Raw genomic sequence first — 16,029 nt, 5'->3', positions numbered from 1 at the left:
GCAATTCGCTTTTTGATTTATTCAAATGAAAAGCCGCTCTCTCGCTTGGCGGCCGCGTTTGATTGGAAAATTCGAAAAATAAGGCCAAGTGCCGCTCACAGTCACAGGTGATATCAAATTCGAGGGTCACCATTATCCTGAGTATTGCATTGGAAAACTAAGAGGAGCTAACAAAAATTAATTAAATTTTTTTTAATTCAATTTTTGAAAAAAAATAGATTATTTTGGAGGAATAAATTAAGAGTCGGATCTTGTGCTTAAAGCAAATTAAATTTTTTATTGCATGTATTTTTTTATCAGTTTAATGCTCAGGTCCCGTCTCGTTTTTTGATAAAATAGCTGTTTTTTGGTTATTAGCATTTCCTTTGTAAGTTTTATTTCCGCGTTCACAGAGCTGGAATTTAAAATTGTACCTGCTGTGAACATACCTGCTAATTAGTACGAGGAGCTCACAATTATTTCAGGTCACAGTACAATATCATTCGCAGCGCGTAAAAGATAAGTGAAAATTCAAGGTGCTGCTCCAGACTCCAGAGGGCAATTTTAATGCTTCAATGACGCAATTGATTGCTTTAAAAGCCTTCCTGTGTTAATCGGTTGCCCGTTGGTCAGAAATGATTTGAAATATTTAATAGAATTAAAGAGGTAATTATCTAAAAAATAAACATTGTACGCTAAATAATATTGACAATATTTATCTGCCTCAAGTCAGTTAGCCTAAACCGGTCGAATCAACATGAGGTACCTCATATTTGTTCGCACGAAAGGTCTGTCTTGGCTCTTGGGTAAACTGTACGTACTCACGTGCTCGTCGTCTTGAATGTACCCGTGCCAAAAATACAATATTCGGAAATTTTGAGTATCGTTGCAATCTTGAAGCGATGCCCGAAGCAAGGAAGACTGACTGATTAGTCGGCGGAATTCATTCATGCTCCGTCTGCACAAACTGGAAACAGCTTATCACACACAGAGTGTCATGCATCAGGCCTTATTGCGATGAATCTGATTCGCGCTTCATTATGAGTGAGTTGTGTTGCACAAGAAACGCTCTAATTTCGGCGTGCGGCTGACTTTTGAATTGGAAAGTTCTGATTCAGTGCGTTACTCTTCTCGCGGCCGCTAATTAATTGCCGTCATGGCGCACTGGGCATCTCTTGTTTGCTTGCTTGCTTGGTACCTCAATTGCAGCGAGAAAAGCGGGCGAATTGACCTTTCGTAGAAAGCGGCCAGTGTACATTACGAGCAGCTCAGTTGTACACTTGCAATTGTGCCGCAGCGTAAATTACGCATGTCCATATTATGGTCAAAGCACCGGACAGCCGACGGCATTTCCAATTCGCAGCCGACCCGCGCAAATTGCTGCTATTATTGATTATTATACCGTTTTCTTTCCACAATTTTTATTCGATTTTCATCGGTTGGGTGAAATTGTGCATGATTTTGAACGTAACCTCCTTTGAATTTTGTCACAAATTATTTGAGAAAAGAAAAGCGTCAATTACTTTGTTCTCTATTTTTATGGCTCAATTTCAATCAAAATGAGCTTGGAATATTTTGAAGTAATAATTTTTCATGACCGCTGGCTTGAGCCACTGAGCGAATATCCAGCCTTGGTGCAAACTATACAGCAGTGCACACGGCAGAGCGAATCGTGCGTTGCTCGTGTGAAAAACCCTTTCTCCACTGCGTCCTGATTTCCGATTCACCTGTTGCTGCTCTTCTCTCCTCATTTCCCGCGACATGATATCAATCGGCAAAGAATTCTGCATGTCAGATGAGCAGAAAAGCCGCAAGAATGGCTCTCGTTGTTGGCAGAGGCACAGAAATCGCTGCTTGCTTCCTCGTCAGCCTTTCTTCTGAACCCTTTCTCTTCACTGCCCATATTCAGTGCCGCGTGCAAGCGAGTGTGAGACCGCTGCACGTGTAGCGCACAGCTTTTCAGCAGCTACTGGTCACCAAACCCAATGGGGTTTCATTGCAACAAGGGCAGCAAATCAATTAAAAACACCATGGATCAGATTTTTCAATCATTCGAGCTTATGTTTGCCAAACATAGCCTTGTTCTCGCACTGTTTGTATTAGTGGAACAAAAACTACAATTTTATTGTTCCCAAAACGAAGCAAACGAATTAATGCGTAATCGAGCCGTTGATAATACCAAAATTACAAGTTAACAATTTTCTCTTGGGTCTGGAAATAATGTGCATTTGTTTAAGCTCATCCAGAGGGTCTCGCTCTAATTTTGTTATCATTTTAATATGCTAGTATATGAATTTAATAATTGTGCCAGATATCATTACAATTATTGTGTCCTGTCTCTTGCTTCAAACTCTGGAACAGGATAGTGACATAAGATATTTCTGTTCATTGCTCAAGTTTCCCCAAAGAAATATTTTGAGCTGGTTGAAATATTGACGAAATGATGACTGGCTGCTCAAATATGCAGTTAACATTTTGCTCTCGGCATATATGCACAAAAAACTCTTTGCAGTCGACACGTGTTTTCATGCCTGATGCGATAAGTCTTGTGTTCGGTGCACCAACCGATTTTTCATCTGAAACCCCACTATGCAGTTTACAATCGATTTTTCAAATGTGCTTCGCAATCGGCAAGGCTTCTTTTCGAGTCTTGCCAGCTGCTGCTGAAATGTCGCTTGCAAGTTCAAGCTCCTAAAGGAAACAATGAGACAGTAGCACACTGTTCTCGTGATTTGTGTAATTTAGTCAGTTGCAACATCCTCTCTGCCCGGCTTCTCCTGCCAATATATTCAATGTGCTCATTCCTTTCATTTTTTTCTTGCCTGCCAAGCCAAGCATAACGCGAAGAACATGAAACCTGGGTAATTGATTGCTTTCGCTTTCAATAATACTAAATCAATTATTAAATTAAGATCGCTCCATATGGGGTCACACTTAAAAGCAGTGAAATCTTTTGCTCAAAGAGGAAACCGTGATAATGTCACTTGAAACACGGTCTTTTTAAAAAAAAATAAAAAATTTTGCGTGATGCGAGTGTAATATTTAATTGATAAACGGACATGGTACGTAACATGTAGGAGTAGCGTCACGTTACAGTGACAGGAGCGCAAAGAAACCATAGAAGAGCGGTGCGAGTGACATGTAATAATTAGTTGGCTTTTCTTGTTACTGAAGGTGCCTCCCAAGGTGATATTTGATTTGTACAAAAGGGCCCTTAACATCAGCTTTACGGCATGGGGAACTCACTCGACTAGCTTATGTTGTCAATATTCATAATTGATTTCCCATTGCTGCTACAGATACGTTTATAATTACTCTACTCGTGCTGTGATAAGTCAACACAATTAAATCTGTGTGCTAAGGAAACTCCGTGAATACGACATGAAAGAAATAATTCCTCGTTGTGATTGTATTTTTAGTTAATATTTTCCATGTTGTATAGGTCGCATGTGTTAGTAGTAATTATATTGAATTAACCCTCTCCTCGCTTGACAAAGTTCAAGGACCGAGGTCGACTAATTATTTTTATCATAGTCGCTCTTCCTGTAATTAGCGGAAAATTGATAAGCGTCCACGTAGGGCCATGTTTTACTACGGTTGAGGGCCATCAAAGTCAAAGTGTTGTTGATAAGTAGTCTGACTGGAAAACATAGTGCTCAATTTTATTCAGGAAGACCCGGAAGAAGGCAATGGGGAAAATGCAAACTGTCAGTGCTAGAGTCCATTAAAAACGGTAATTAGGGAAATTAGTGCCTGCACGACACCACCCATTTAACAGCGAACAAAAAGAATATCCATATTGCTTGGAAAAACAGACCTTAAAAAATATGTTAGCGGAATTCAAGGTGCCACCGGCGCCTTCAAATTTGAAGAGTGGTGGAACGCAAGTTTCCTCTTCAATTTTTTAATTAGTGCAGTCGTTGTTACAACTTAAACTGTAAGAGAAAAGGTTTTCCTCAGATGATGGAAAAAAATCCTAATCTCGGCGAAAAAAAACAATATATTTTCGCTGATATGGTGCTCGCCGAGCGTTTAAAGTCTAAGAAAAATATAATCACATAAATATCATTAAAAGTTTCATTTTCGTTCTCCTTTCGATCGCCCAAGTAACACTTTCAATCGCACTTGGACCAAAGTCATTGGGTCGAATGTAAATGGGCACTATTAGCCATGCAGTCGCAGTCAATCAGGCGCACGTGCAAATCGTCGCCAAGCCATCTCAAAATTTGTCACTCGACCGGGAGCTTTCGCAGAAGCGACTGTGAATCAACCCAGCCTTTTCCGCGTCAGTGCTAACTACGTGATGATACCAGATTTGTTTGCATAACGACCGGCTAATTTTGCTCCTCTGACACAGTTTGCAGTTTGAAACAATCCAGGCCATAATAGATACTGCTTCTTAGCGTGAATTTTCATTTTTTTCGGCTCAATTTTTAGTGCTAACAGATGCAATAAAAGTTGCTACAGCTTTTTTCTAGCATTTTTATTCTTTTTCATAACTCTTGCTAATTTGTTTTTTTTACAAGAGGCAGTAAAATCTGCTATATCGGGCAAAATTAATCGCTCCCAAATTTTATCTCCGTTAAGATGACCTTGCTTTGATAAAGGTTGGTTTGAAAACGTTGCCACTAAATTTAATTTTGGTTAGACATGTCTGCTGTTTTCACTCTCTTACTCAGTTTTTTTCGTTAGTTTGAATGGTCCAAGGATTCACGATACTCTAGGAAAATTGATAGTAAATCTTGCAACCAAACCAAGTTTAACCAAAAAGTCTTAGTTAGTCATTGAACACTAACACAGCGAGCGTGTTTGGTTGTCATTGCAGTTATTTCTATATTTTATTTAGGATTTTGCGTGGGATTATTTGATTACAAACACTCAAATTTATTTTTGCAATGCTGATGCGATATGAAAAGGTCGCATTAATCACTTTTGTATTGCTAACAGCGAAATATTTTCCACCGTTGACACGATGACGCACAAAATATGTATATATAGAAATCAGTTTGTACCCCCGAAAATATACATTAATTTTTGTGAACGCTCTTTAATGTTGAAGGTGACCCATTGTTGCTAATTAGTCGCGTGATTACTAAGTGTAATGAAAAACGGTCTTTTAGTGATATGAGGGCGATAAGAGACGTTGTCACAGGTATCTTTTTTACAACTCTGCAGATTATCTCTTCTACGATAACGGCCACAAATTTCTCTCCTTCTCCCGTTTGGTCAATCTGCTTGAATTATGTGCATATTAGTAACAACCAATGTATGATGCGTCTGATTTCAATTGACTTAGCAAACATTTATATTCATACTATGCGCCAGAATGAATGTTTGAAGAAAGTTCACTGTAGATAGTCATAACAGAGCGATAAATATTTACGCTCAGTGAACTACATTCCCCGACTTGCTCTTGAATTTATCGGCCTTCAAAAGAAAATTTTACAAGTTCACAATTTGAACGTTGCTGAAATTTTCATCGATTTTTCTTCAGCTTTGGTCGGCTTTTGTTAATTAAAAGATTTAAAATGATTACAGAAAACTGTCAACAGACTTTGCAAGTAACTTCAATATTTTGAATTATGTGTACAAATTGGAAACCTTTGGAAGATCTTAAATTTGCAAAAAAAAAAATCATGCACCAAATAAAGTTACAGTTCCTTACCAGCAGCAATGGCTCGAACATTCTTATAAAAACGGAAAAGACGGCGGAAACCCAGTTTGCGTCGCATGACCATCAGTGTAAAGCCGGGTAAAAATCCACTTTGCGATGGAGAGCGATTGTATCATTGTTACACCGGCCGCCGGAAGCGGATGCTCGCGAGAGGGCCGTTTCCACAAGCAGAAAATACAATGCAAAATTGGCGCAACGCAAAATGGATGTTGACATCGGCAGGCTCGCTAAGCGGAGCAATTATTGAACTTTCAATCACACTGGCTGCGCCATTTTTATTCCCTTATTTTTAGTGCTGCGAATTTCCAATGTGTATCTAAAGGCGTATAAAGTCGCTCTCCATCACGAAGCACGCGCTTGCTGCCTTTATTTTTGCTCTCTCCCTTCCAAAAGGCTACGAGGTACCTGGCTCTTGGCGCAGTTTTAAGTCAAGGACACCCGCTATTAATTCACAATCTCGCTGTCAGACGAGACCTGCCCGCTTTTGGCTGCTTTTTTACTCTTGATATTATTGGTCGAGCGAGAAATGAGCTTAATTAATTTCGCGCATGTTTCACTGACGTCAAATAGTTGGTGGTGGTGATGCCGCACAAATTCATTAGTCTAGGTGCGCACGCTTAAGCATGAGGACTGGAATCTCTGGTCGGTGACAACAGTGTTATGCTTGCCGACCCTTTTTCCTTTTGCGCAGCAAATTTCTTCTTGATGGAAAAAATGGCACCAACGCTAAGATATTATTTATCGACTCTTGCCTCAATTCAGAGATTTAGTTTTCATTAATATTCAAGTCGTCGGCTTTAGAAAAGTTTTTTCATCGACTTGAAAATCGAAATTTAAAAAAAAATCAGTGAAAACTATGAAGAATATTATATAGAAGCTTGATCATTACAGTGGAACACTACCGAATTTTCAATTACTTTATGGTATTTTTGAACAAAATCGATTTTCCCTTTCGAGATGATGATTCTATCCACCCTTCTCTCCCGATAGTCACATTATGCAGTTGAGTGACAGCGACCGACAATAACAAAAATATGTTTTTGTATGGCGTGGGGAGAGCGTTGCTCCTGATCTAGAGACACCTGCTCTCTGTCGGCCTTTTTTTGCATTGGATCAGTGCATTTGTTCGTGTACCCACATCATAAATCTTTTTTTAACTGACGTGTTACTGCTTTAATGTAGAGAAAAACTGAATAAATCGGCCAGCAATATTTTGAATATTTAACAAATATTGAAACAACATCCTGTGGGCTATGAGCAATAACACCGCCGAGCGAAGCGAATAACACTCGTGGCCATCTTGTTGCCCCCTTGCACCGAGGTCTTTCATTGAAATTCCAGACGTTTGTACCTAACGCCGCTGGAAAGGTGCGAAAACCAGCAAGTGGCGAGTCTAACCAGCACGTTGAGCTATTTGAGCATTTCGAGTCACTAAACTAATCACCTTTTGCCATCTCTGACATTGGGAAGCCAGTATTAGATCCCCGAACTGCTCAAACATCTCTAATTGCTATTCAATTCTGAACAATGCGAGTGAACGGGCTGGCTAAAAGCACAACTCCTACTTATTAATATATTTTATAAATATTTATTTAGAAAAGGAACAAAGAATCAAAAGTGGCCTTGGTTTAATTTTTGGTTCAAAAAATACTGATTTAATTGAACTTCTTTTGTTTCGAAAAATAAAAATTACGAAATAGTGTTATAAGAAAGTTGGTGTTTTTAATACCACAAACTGTAAGAACATTTTAAAATTTTCACTCTTTGTGTTATCAGATTTCCGAAAAATTTATAAGTATGGGCCGCTATAATCAGTATGAAATATTTGGTACTTATACAATGTCATGCCAGCTTTACATTCAAAAGGGAGCTTGAACAAATAACTCTCCTTGATCATTCTTGGCTCTTTGATACTCAATTTTATTTCCAGCGAAGTTAGTCAATAAGTGTATTAATAGAAAGTAAAGCTCCCATGCCGTGCTTTTCCTCGTTTCCCTTCTTCACTTAAGACTGCCGCCTGGAGCCTGAAAGACATCACTTATTTCTGAAAAGTAAATCGGATGCGAATCGCACGTAGACATCACTCACACAATAATGTTTATTATCTCGCAGTAGGTTAAATCAACTGAGCCGACGCGAAAATATTATTAGTTGCTGATAACGGTGCAAAATCGCACAAAATGTTATCTCGTTCTCTCTTGCCCCTCTTTACTTGCACACCATCGTGCACAGAATGCACCCTCGTCTCCACTCCCCGCCTACGCGGCCAAAAATAAAAGCAGACACTGGCGGCGAGACAGAATTAAGGAAAATCAGACAGCCCTAGACTCGCCAGCCGATAATGGAGCTTATTCTGCAATGGCGTCAGTCTGCTGGCTGCTGTTTGCACGTCACCCACTACACGAGCCCGTTGCCCTGGCAACTAGACTGGGACGTGGATGCTGCTCAAATCATCTCACCCAAGTCTTGCGCCGAATTATTATTAAATCCCGGCGACAAACACCACGTCGGCAAGACTCATCGTCATATTTTAGTAAACCAAGCCTAAATAATTGCTCAAGATATGCATGGATTATTAAGACGCAATACCATCTTTCTGCTTCTGGATAGTTCAATTCCAGCTAGTAAAAAGCACTCGTTTAAATAATTTCATTGTGATTCTTTTTGTAAATTGAAGGGAAAGTAATGCACCAGTATGGGCGAATTTGAAAGCGGTACAAATTTATTGCGAAAATGCTTGATGGGGGAGTTGTCCTATTTTATGTTACCTCGTTGTTAGTTCAGATTTAAATGTTCTCGTATCAGAAATACCCTTTACAAAGCTTTCCAAACTATATATTTGCCAAGGAAGTGGTGTGGATGGCATTTCCCTTGGTTTCATTTTTGCGTGTAACGCCTTGTTTGTTTTGAGAAACGCGGTGACTGTTTTGAAGAAATGAAAAGCCGAGTATCCTTTCCTGCGGAAACTCGAAGCCTGCAACTAGAATTGGTGCTTCCGTCTGTCGGAGGTGCGGATATTTGGCGCGACATAGCTCTGAGATAACCAATCAGAAATCCACTAAAAAGATCATTTGAATTAAATAAAAATTCACAGAATCGGCTAGCATAGCCGTTCTTTGCTATTTTTAGTCAGTGAAATTAAAACATTGAATGCGCGAGTACATAAGAGAGCAAGAAGTTATTCGGCTGGCAGCGCCCCAAAGTTACTCTGTTTAGCAATCCCTCTCGCAATAAACAAACACGTGAAAACGGATGGTACTCTTAATGCAACCATAGCAGTGATCTTGGCTGTCAACCTCTACTATCACACAATTTCCGAAATCGCTCCATTACTGTAAGTGACTTATTGGCAAGATAATCATTACTAACCACTTTAGATTGCATTCAATTTTAAACCATCCCAGACGTCAATTTAAACAATTCGTGATTTTTAAGTACTGTTCATAGCATCGCGACTTTAGTTTCTTAACATTGCAACCGTTGCTGATGAAAACACGTTCTTCCTATTATACACACATCCGGCTCTAGTTTAAATGCAGAGACTCCTATTTTCTACTTTTTGCTCCGCTGCTCTAGAAAATGCAACCTTGGCGGTTGGTTTGGCTCGAAAAGTCGAAAAGATGGCTAAGCGCAAGCACGCCGCCTTCTCGAGCGCGATTATGACGATCGCGACGTTTCCCCGCTCCATTTCTTGCACCGTGGGCAACAAAAAGCGCAGTGTTTTAAATTCCTTTTGGTGGCCAAGGAAGGGAGAGCAACAGTTGGTTTTATATAGCTGCAAACCACCCGTGAAACTAACTCGGGGAAACAATCGCGTAACAACAAGTCGCGCGTTGGACGATAACGTAACTTTCGACAGCTGAGCTGGAATTACCAGATGACTCACTTTTGGTCACTACTATGCATTATCATTCACTTTTTGCCTGTATGCGCGCGTGAATAAGTAAGTTGCAAAACCCTTTAGGATGCGCCACTCATTTGGATTCCACGCGCAAGAAATTGCCATTTTCACTTTTTATTAATTTCGGCGTGTCGTCACGTTATTATGGCGTTGTGTGCCGGTGCACGCGTGCGTTCGCAGCTCTCGGTCGTGTGACCTTTACGACTGCTTCCGACTACTGTCTCCACTGATGACACTGCCTCCATTGACGCAATCCTCTCGTAAAAGCGAGGAAACGACGCTTTTATTTACCATTCGCAAACTAGTAAACTGGCTGGTAAATCATCAGCCGGTTATTGCTCCAATTGTACTGTAGCGCAATTTGTTCTTGAAAACCGTATGTTTGCTTGCACAAAGCTCCGACGTGCAGTTAGCCACTCAAACAAACGATTACCCAAGTCGGTTTGCGCATATATGTGTGTACGTGCGGCAGCGCCTTTTAACCTAATCTCGTCATACATCAACCATTTGACAAATATTTTAATTAATATTCTACTTTACGCGTTCCTCCCTGAACCATCTCCCTTTTGGTGCCAATCCTCGGGATATTGAATTGTCTTGAGGAAGGCTGTGTGAGCAATGCCAAAAATTAAATCTTTGAAAGTCGACTTTATCCTTTTATGATGTATTTTTCGTAAGTACTTCATCTTTACTAATGTGATACTCTCTTTGTTTCAGAATAAGATTAGCCCACATCCAACTATCAAGTTCCTATCAAAAGAAGAAGGGGTAAGTTCATGTTCCAAATTAAGAACAAAGTCGCCTGGATTAGTACGAAACACATTCATATTCATCGTCAACTCTGTGGCGGGTTTTAAATTCGGGAAGCGTTATATATTCTCTCTTCTTTCTGACGAAAGCGTTTTAAAGTTCGCTGCCATATGAGACCACAACTGATTTTTCTAAAACAGCTGCTCGCTTTTCTACTTCTTCTCCTTTGTGTGCGTTAGCCTCCCTCTCCCCCAGCAAGCAGTTCACCTCGAGGCAGGTGTGCGGTAAACGCAGGGGTGCCAGAGTCGGTCTGGTTTTTAAACAGCTAAAATTAAATGGAAAGATGGTTTCCACGAAATAAATTTTTCAGAAAATTTCAGCTACAAAATTTCTTTGGTGAAACATATTATTGGGTAAGTTTAAAATGCGTTGGACGCATTTAAGAATGTGGTCAAAATGAAACACGTAGCTGAAATGCACTTCCCCAATTATGACCATGCAGCTTAATAGGCCGGTCCCCTCGCTGAGCGAGCAAGCGCAAGCGGTAAACAAAAATAAAGAGGGCCACTTCCTCGCGCATATCCTTCATGGTTATGAGCAACAGGCGTGATAGTTAGCTTTAGCGTTCGTTATCATCTTGACAATGGGTGACAAAAGGTTGAAAAAAACATATAATTTGCTTCCCTGGCATTCCAACAGCAGCAAGGTTGAAATTTAACTTTCATTCGCCTGACAAAATTTCGCGACCTTCAAATTCGCGCACTTCTATTTCTTTATACAATCAGAAGTTATTACTGTTACTCTCCAATGGGGACCATCATGCATGGTGAAAATTTAATCTGGTGCCACTAAAAATGGAAACAAGTTGAGCCGAGGCACAACTATTTATTTGTGTTTAAACTAAATTAAAAATAAATTATGGTTGTAAAATGTATCTGTTGATTAATTGCTAGATTAATTTTTCATCATGCCACCAAGTACGTCACAATATGATAGAGTGACATTTTCGCGAATCTCGCTGTGGTATCGAGCGATTTAAAAGGCAAGTTTTCTTTCTCAAGCTTGGCAGGCAGGCAACGAGTGCGGAGAGTGCGGTTTGATATTTTTAATAGAGCATTGAGCCGCTTTACACACTCTGCAACGTTGGCGACGGCAGGCAGCAGGTCCTTTTATAAAGTCGCTCGCGCGGCTGTATTATTTCTCTTGGCTGGTGTAAAATCTCAGGGCCGTTTGGTAGAGTGAAAGTCATTCCCTGCTCGATACTGCGAGATGTGGAATATAATCAAAGGCCACTCGGCGCAAGACTCGCCACTCAGGCGCATTTTTATTGGCTAGTTATGTTTTTTATGTTTCTCTTTTCGTCGGTGCCGAAATTTTTGCATTAACCTTAGCTGCTCTCGGCGAAAAATTAAGTTTCAAAGCTGGAATCGTGGGAATTAGTAAATGTAATTCAGGTATATCTTCTGAAAAAGCTGATTTTCCTGTAAGAAATTTTTCATTAATCCATTTAGGCGGTGTTCCTGTTTTAATGAATTCTGAAGTAACATCATACCAACGATGTGTTTAGATTTTTGTATGAACGTTCTGAGCAATGACTCAAGTTGCCTAATTTTTTTTCTCAAGTATATGATTACTTTTTCATGTAATACCGTTTCGTAACACATTCTTTGTTCTTAATCACAGAACAAAATTTATTTTCTGATCAGTTTAAAAAATTTTATTCCAGAAGTATCACAACTTTTTATCGTAATTACATACACTGCGGTGAATAGAGCTTGTTGCTCTGAATGCACCAATAATGGCATTTCTCATTCTTTAGCTCACCAATGAGCAGACAGCAAAATTATTTTAACCGCTGGCTGCTAGCCGATTGAGATGTAAAACAGTGTTAGCTCATTCTGCTGCTCTCGCACAAAACGCGCAAACTGTGCTGCGGAAAGCACTTCCTAAAACCACTTTTCGCACTCTCTTGCTTAATGTCGTGCTAGCTGCATCAAAGCGCATCCTTCTCTGCATTCCAATGATTTTGATGCAAACGACGGCACACGACTATTTTTAAGTTTTTTAGTTGAAAATGAGCCTGTTACTCCAGCTTGGGTGGCTCGCACACGCTAGCCGTCAAATTAGCACATATGTAAACGTGGAAGTAATTGTGTGGCTTCCCCATTGTACATATACATGCGGGCCAGGAGGCGAAAACGAGCTGTTTCAAACTGCGTCGAATCCCATTTTCTCGTGCAAATATGCCTTATTTGCCTTTCGACGGTTATAAACGCCGCATTGTAAAATATTACAAGCAGGGCGCATTCAAATTTATTCAGCTAAACAAGAATGAATTCTGAGCAGTAGAAACGTTTGATGAAGGAAACAGTTTACAATCGGGATTTTCTCTACAGCGTTCAACTTTAAATATGTCGATTGACTCGTTGAACTGATAACAAATTTGCATAGATGGTTTCGAAAATATTAATGATTAGAAATCTACAGTGAATCGGCTTCAGCCGAGTCTAAAAAAATCTCACCATTTTCAGTGCTAAGTCATTAAACGCGCTGCAACCTTCAGTTCACGACTTGCAAATTCAGTTGTTAGGTCAAAGCATTTACACTGGCGGCCGTGAGCCCTGAAATAGAGCGTTTACTTTTCCAACGCGATCACTCATCGATTAAGCGGTTGCTCTACACTTCTTGACAGGTGCGTCTAACAAAGAGATCAAAAAGGCCCGGTACAGCGTCAATAATTTTTCCTCTAACTTTGATAAGGGAAAGCTGCCGCCGCCGCGAGATTTTGCAATAATGGAGCGCGCAGGCAAGGTGCATGAAGTAAGTAGTGAGCAGACAGCAGCAGCAGCCAGGTTACATCAAGCCCCGCAGCGAGCGGCGCGGCCGGCGGGGGGAGGGGGCGCCGCGACTCTGTATAAAAGCGTCCGAGAGCCGAGGCTGCCGAGAAGAAACTCGGTTCTCTGCGTGCGGTGCGGTGATGGCTGCCTTTCCGGCGGGGCCCGCGACCCGAAATGACGGGGCCCGCGCGCCCCACTGCCTCGATTACGAGCAGGCGACCTCGTCTGTCCTTGATTTACGTGCGAGCACGTAGCAAATGCATGCGTCTATATATCTATGTGCCGCGCGCGGTGTCGCCTGCTGCCTCTCCTGTTTTAGACCTACCGTTAGGTGTAGCGGTGACCTGGTGATGAGCAGTCAGCCAGCCAGCCCGGCCAGCCGGCCAGATGCCTGCACCTTTGAGGAGCCCTCCTTCCTTTTGTCACACTGACTGACTCGCATTTTTCGCATAATTCCTCACTCTCTCATTCATTCTGAGCCAGTAAATAAGGGCAGTTGGTCATTCAGAAACGTTAGACGTTTTGATTTTTTTTTTTTTAAAAACTGCATTAATGCCATTTCGAACAGAGGCATAATATATTCCGTGCAAAAGAATTCTATTTTTTAATCACCATTCCACTCTGCGTCCGCGCCGAGTCATACGGTTTATTTTCGCAAGGAAATCGAATTTCGCAAAGTCTTCGCTGTTCGATCCGCCGCTCGCGATTCTTTGCTAATATTAATTAACCGTTTCGTCATAATCGGGCGCACTCGACCTCAACGAACGAACGAAAGAACAAGCTGCCTCCTGGGTTTCCAATTTGCTGTTGGCTGGCGAGTTTTGCTTTCTCTCTCGTCGAATATGCGGACCGAGGTCATTTGACAAGTTGCTGCTCTCGCGCGCGCCAGCCTTTCCTTCAGTCGACTCACCCTTTCAGATTTGTTCGAATAATGTTAATCGAGCTGACCAACTAACTAACTCACTTTGCAGCCTTTGCTAATAGAAATCGTATGTGTTTGAGCCGTGCACATGCACAGTTCCGGGTTCGATCCTTCACTCGTCGTTGCTGAGCGAGCGAGCAGGCAAGGGAAAGTAACAAAGCATTCACCTTACTCTACAAAGCCCATTCAGGAGAAAGCATTCATTGCTGCAAAAAGTGTTTGTAATAGCAACAATATCAAGCGAATTCAATCTTGGCCAGCGCGATCGCTCGACTGCCAAGCTGCGGTGACACGCTAAGGTCGCAGTGCATAATTCTGGGTGCGGCTCTTTTTATTTTTTGTAACTCACCTCGCAGCTAATCATTTCCTGATCAGATCTGCACCTTGCTCTTTCGCAAGCTGGGGCGGTGAAAGAAAGGAGATATCGGTGTCGCCAAAAGTTGACTCTCGGCGAGACAATGTCAAACTGCTGCCAAAATGATTGGGTCAACAAAAATCGACAGGACGGGAAGTGGCAAGCTGCCGTTCTGATTTACATTATAGATTGCTGTGCCTTTCCTTCCGCTCATAGGCCACGTTTACAATATATATACGCACGAAATATTTATGGCAAATTCATTACATTCTTCTCAAGGTTGAACCAGGTGTTTTTAAATTATTGCAAACTTCTTGTTTCTTCAACCGGGAAAAAGAAACGGTAAAATCTGGTTTCTTAAATTTAAGAACTTGACGTGTGTGCATTTTTTCTGACCTTTGAATTTCATATTTGAGATTCTGAAATCTTTGAGGTACAATTGTTGATTTTGAAGTTGACGGATTAACTGGTGCACATTGGATTTAGCACACATGCGTCTGGCCAACCCAATCTTGATGCAGAGAGACGTAAGGAAATCCTACCGGGGAGCTGAAATAACTTGTATCAATGCAGAGAGAGCGAGCGAAAAAGCAGATTTCTGCTCCATGGTGCGAAAATAATTTTTAACGCCCTAACGATAGAGAGTATTAAGGAGACGGTAAAACAAAAAGGGGTAATAGAGAGGCTGTGCTTTTGAATTCGATCTGCTGGGTGGCTTGCTTTGTTTACTCGCTCAGAGCTGGAAAAACCTGCTGACTGCCAGGGGACATACGAGTGGCGGTGAAATGCGAGATGTGTAAAATTGGCAAAAAGATCATATAAAGAACGAACGAGAAGAATGCCATTGCTGCTGTGGCTTGTCTGACTGACAGACATTGACGGAAATATCTCAATGGGACTCGACTGATTCGAGTTTCCTCCCTAACCACCAGCGTTCAGAACAAAGAACGAGAAAGACGGAAAAATACGCCAACTTTCTTCACCTGTACTCTGGTGCTAACTCATTAAGAGGAGAAATTGCGGATAACGAACATTAATATGCACGCACGCCCAATGAAACGAAATCTGCCAAGCAAGCAAACCGTGTCACGTGCTTAGCCGACTTGTCACACATATAACAGGCCTGCATTTGCTTTAATGCTTATTATGCGGAGCTCAAAGATCAGTGAGGCAACAGGTGGTCCTTCTGCGGGCTGTGCGCATGTGTTATAGATTGCAGGCTTATAATTAGCTGAAATCCACCTTAAATCCGGATAATTTTTACAGTCAGAAATAGCTTTTTCGACAGCCTCCGAGTCCAGGCTGCTATTTTACGTTGGCGCGAATTCCTGGACTTGACAAAATTATGAACGATATTGCATGTAAGCGGCTCTATATCAGAAGTCGCACCATAAGTCCCGAAGTAAGCGTAGTTTTACTGTGTATTAGCGAGACAACTAAGTGTTCATTCAAACAAGGAGCTGTCGAGACGGTGCACCTGACATGGGCGCTATTTAATGGATTGACGAATTGCCTTAATATTAATACCGTCCTGATGAGTGGCGAATCCGTTCCAATAGAAGTGTCTATCTTACAAAATTCAGCGCGTTGCGCCGGTGCATAGCTTGCAGC

General features: G+C 41.3%; 2 protein-coding genes across 2 annotated transcripts in view; one reads left to right on the top strand and one right to left on the bottom strand.

The window, feature by feature from the left end:
* Window positions 1–16,029, bottom strand: part of LOC135935697 (uncharacterized) — a 266,355-nt gene that overhangs the window by 19,059 nt on the left and 231,267 nt on the right. The gene's annotated exons all lie outside the window — the stretch shown is intronic.
* The window catches only part of Su(Tpl) (Suppressor of Triplolethal), a 29,262-nt gene that overhangs the window by 3,342 nt on the left and 9,891 nt on the right, over window positions 1–16,029 (top strand). The window contains exon 2 of the mRNA XM_065477161.1: window positions 10,272–10,322. Within this exon, the coding sequence (XP_065333233.1) occupies window positions 10,272–10,322 (51 nt within the window). The remainder of the gene's footprint in view (window positions 1–10,271; window positions 10,323–16,029) is intronic.

This window comes from Cloeon dipterum, chromosome 2 (genome assembly GCF_949628265.1).
Source record: "Cloeon dipterum chromosome 2, ieCloDipt1.1, whole genome shotgun sequence".
NCBI lineage: Eukaryota > Metazoa > Arthropoda > Insecta > Ephemeroptera > Baetidae > Cloeon > Cloeon dipterum.
The sequence above is the reverse complement of the archived record's forward strand: the minus strand, read 5'-3'. Positions and strand labels throughout refer to the sequence as shown.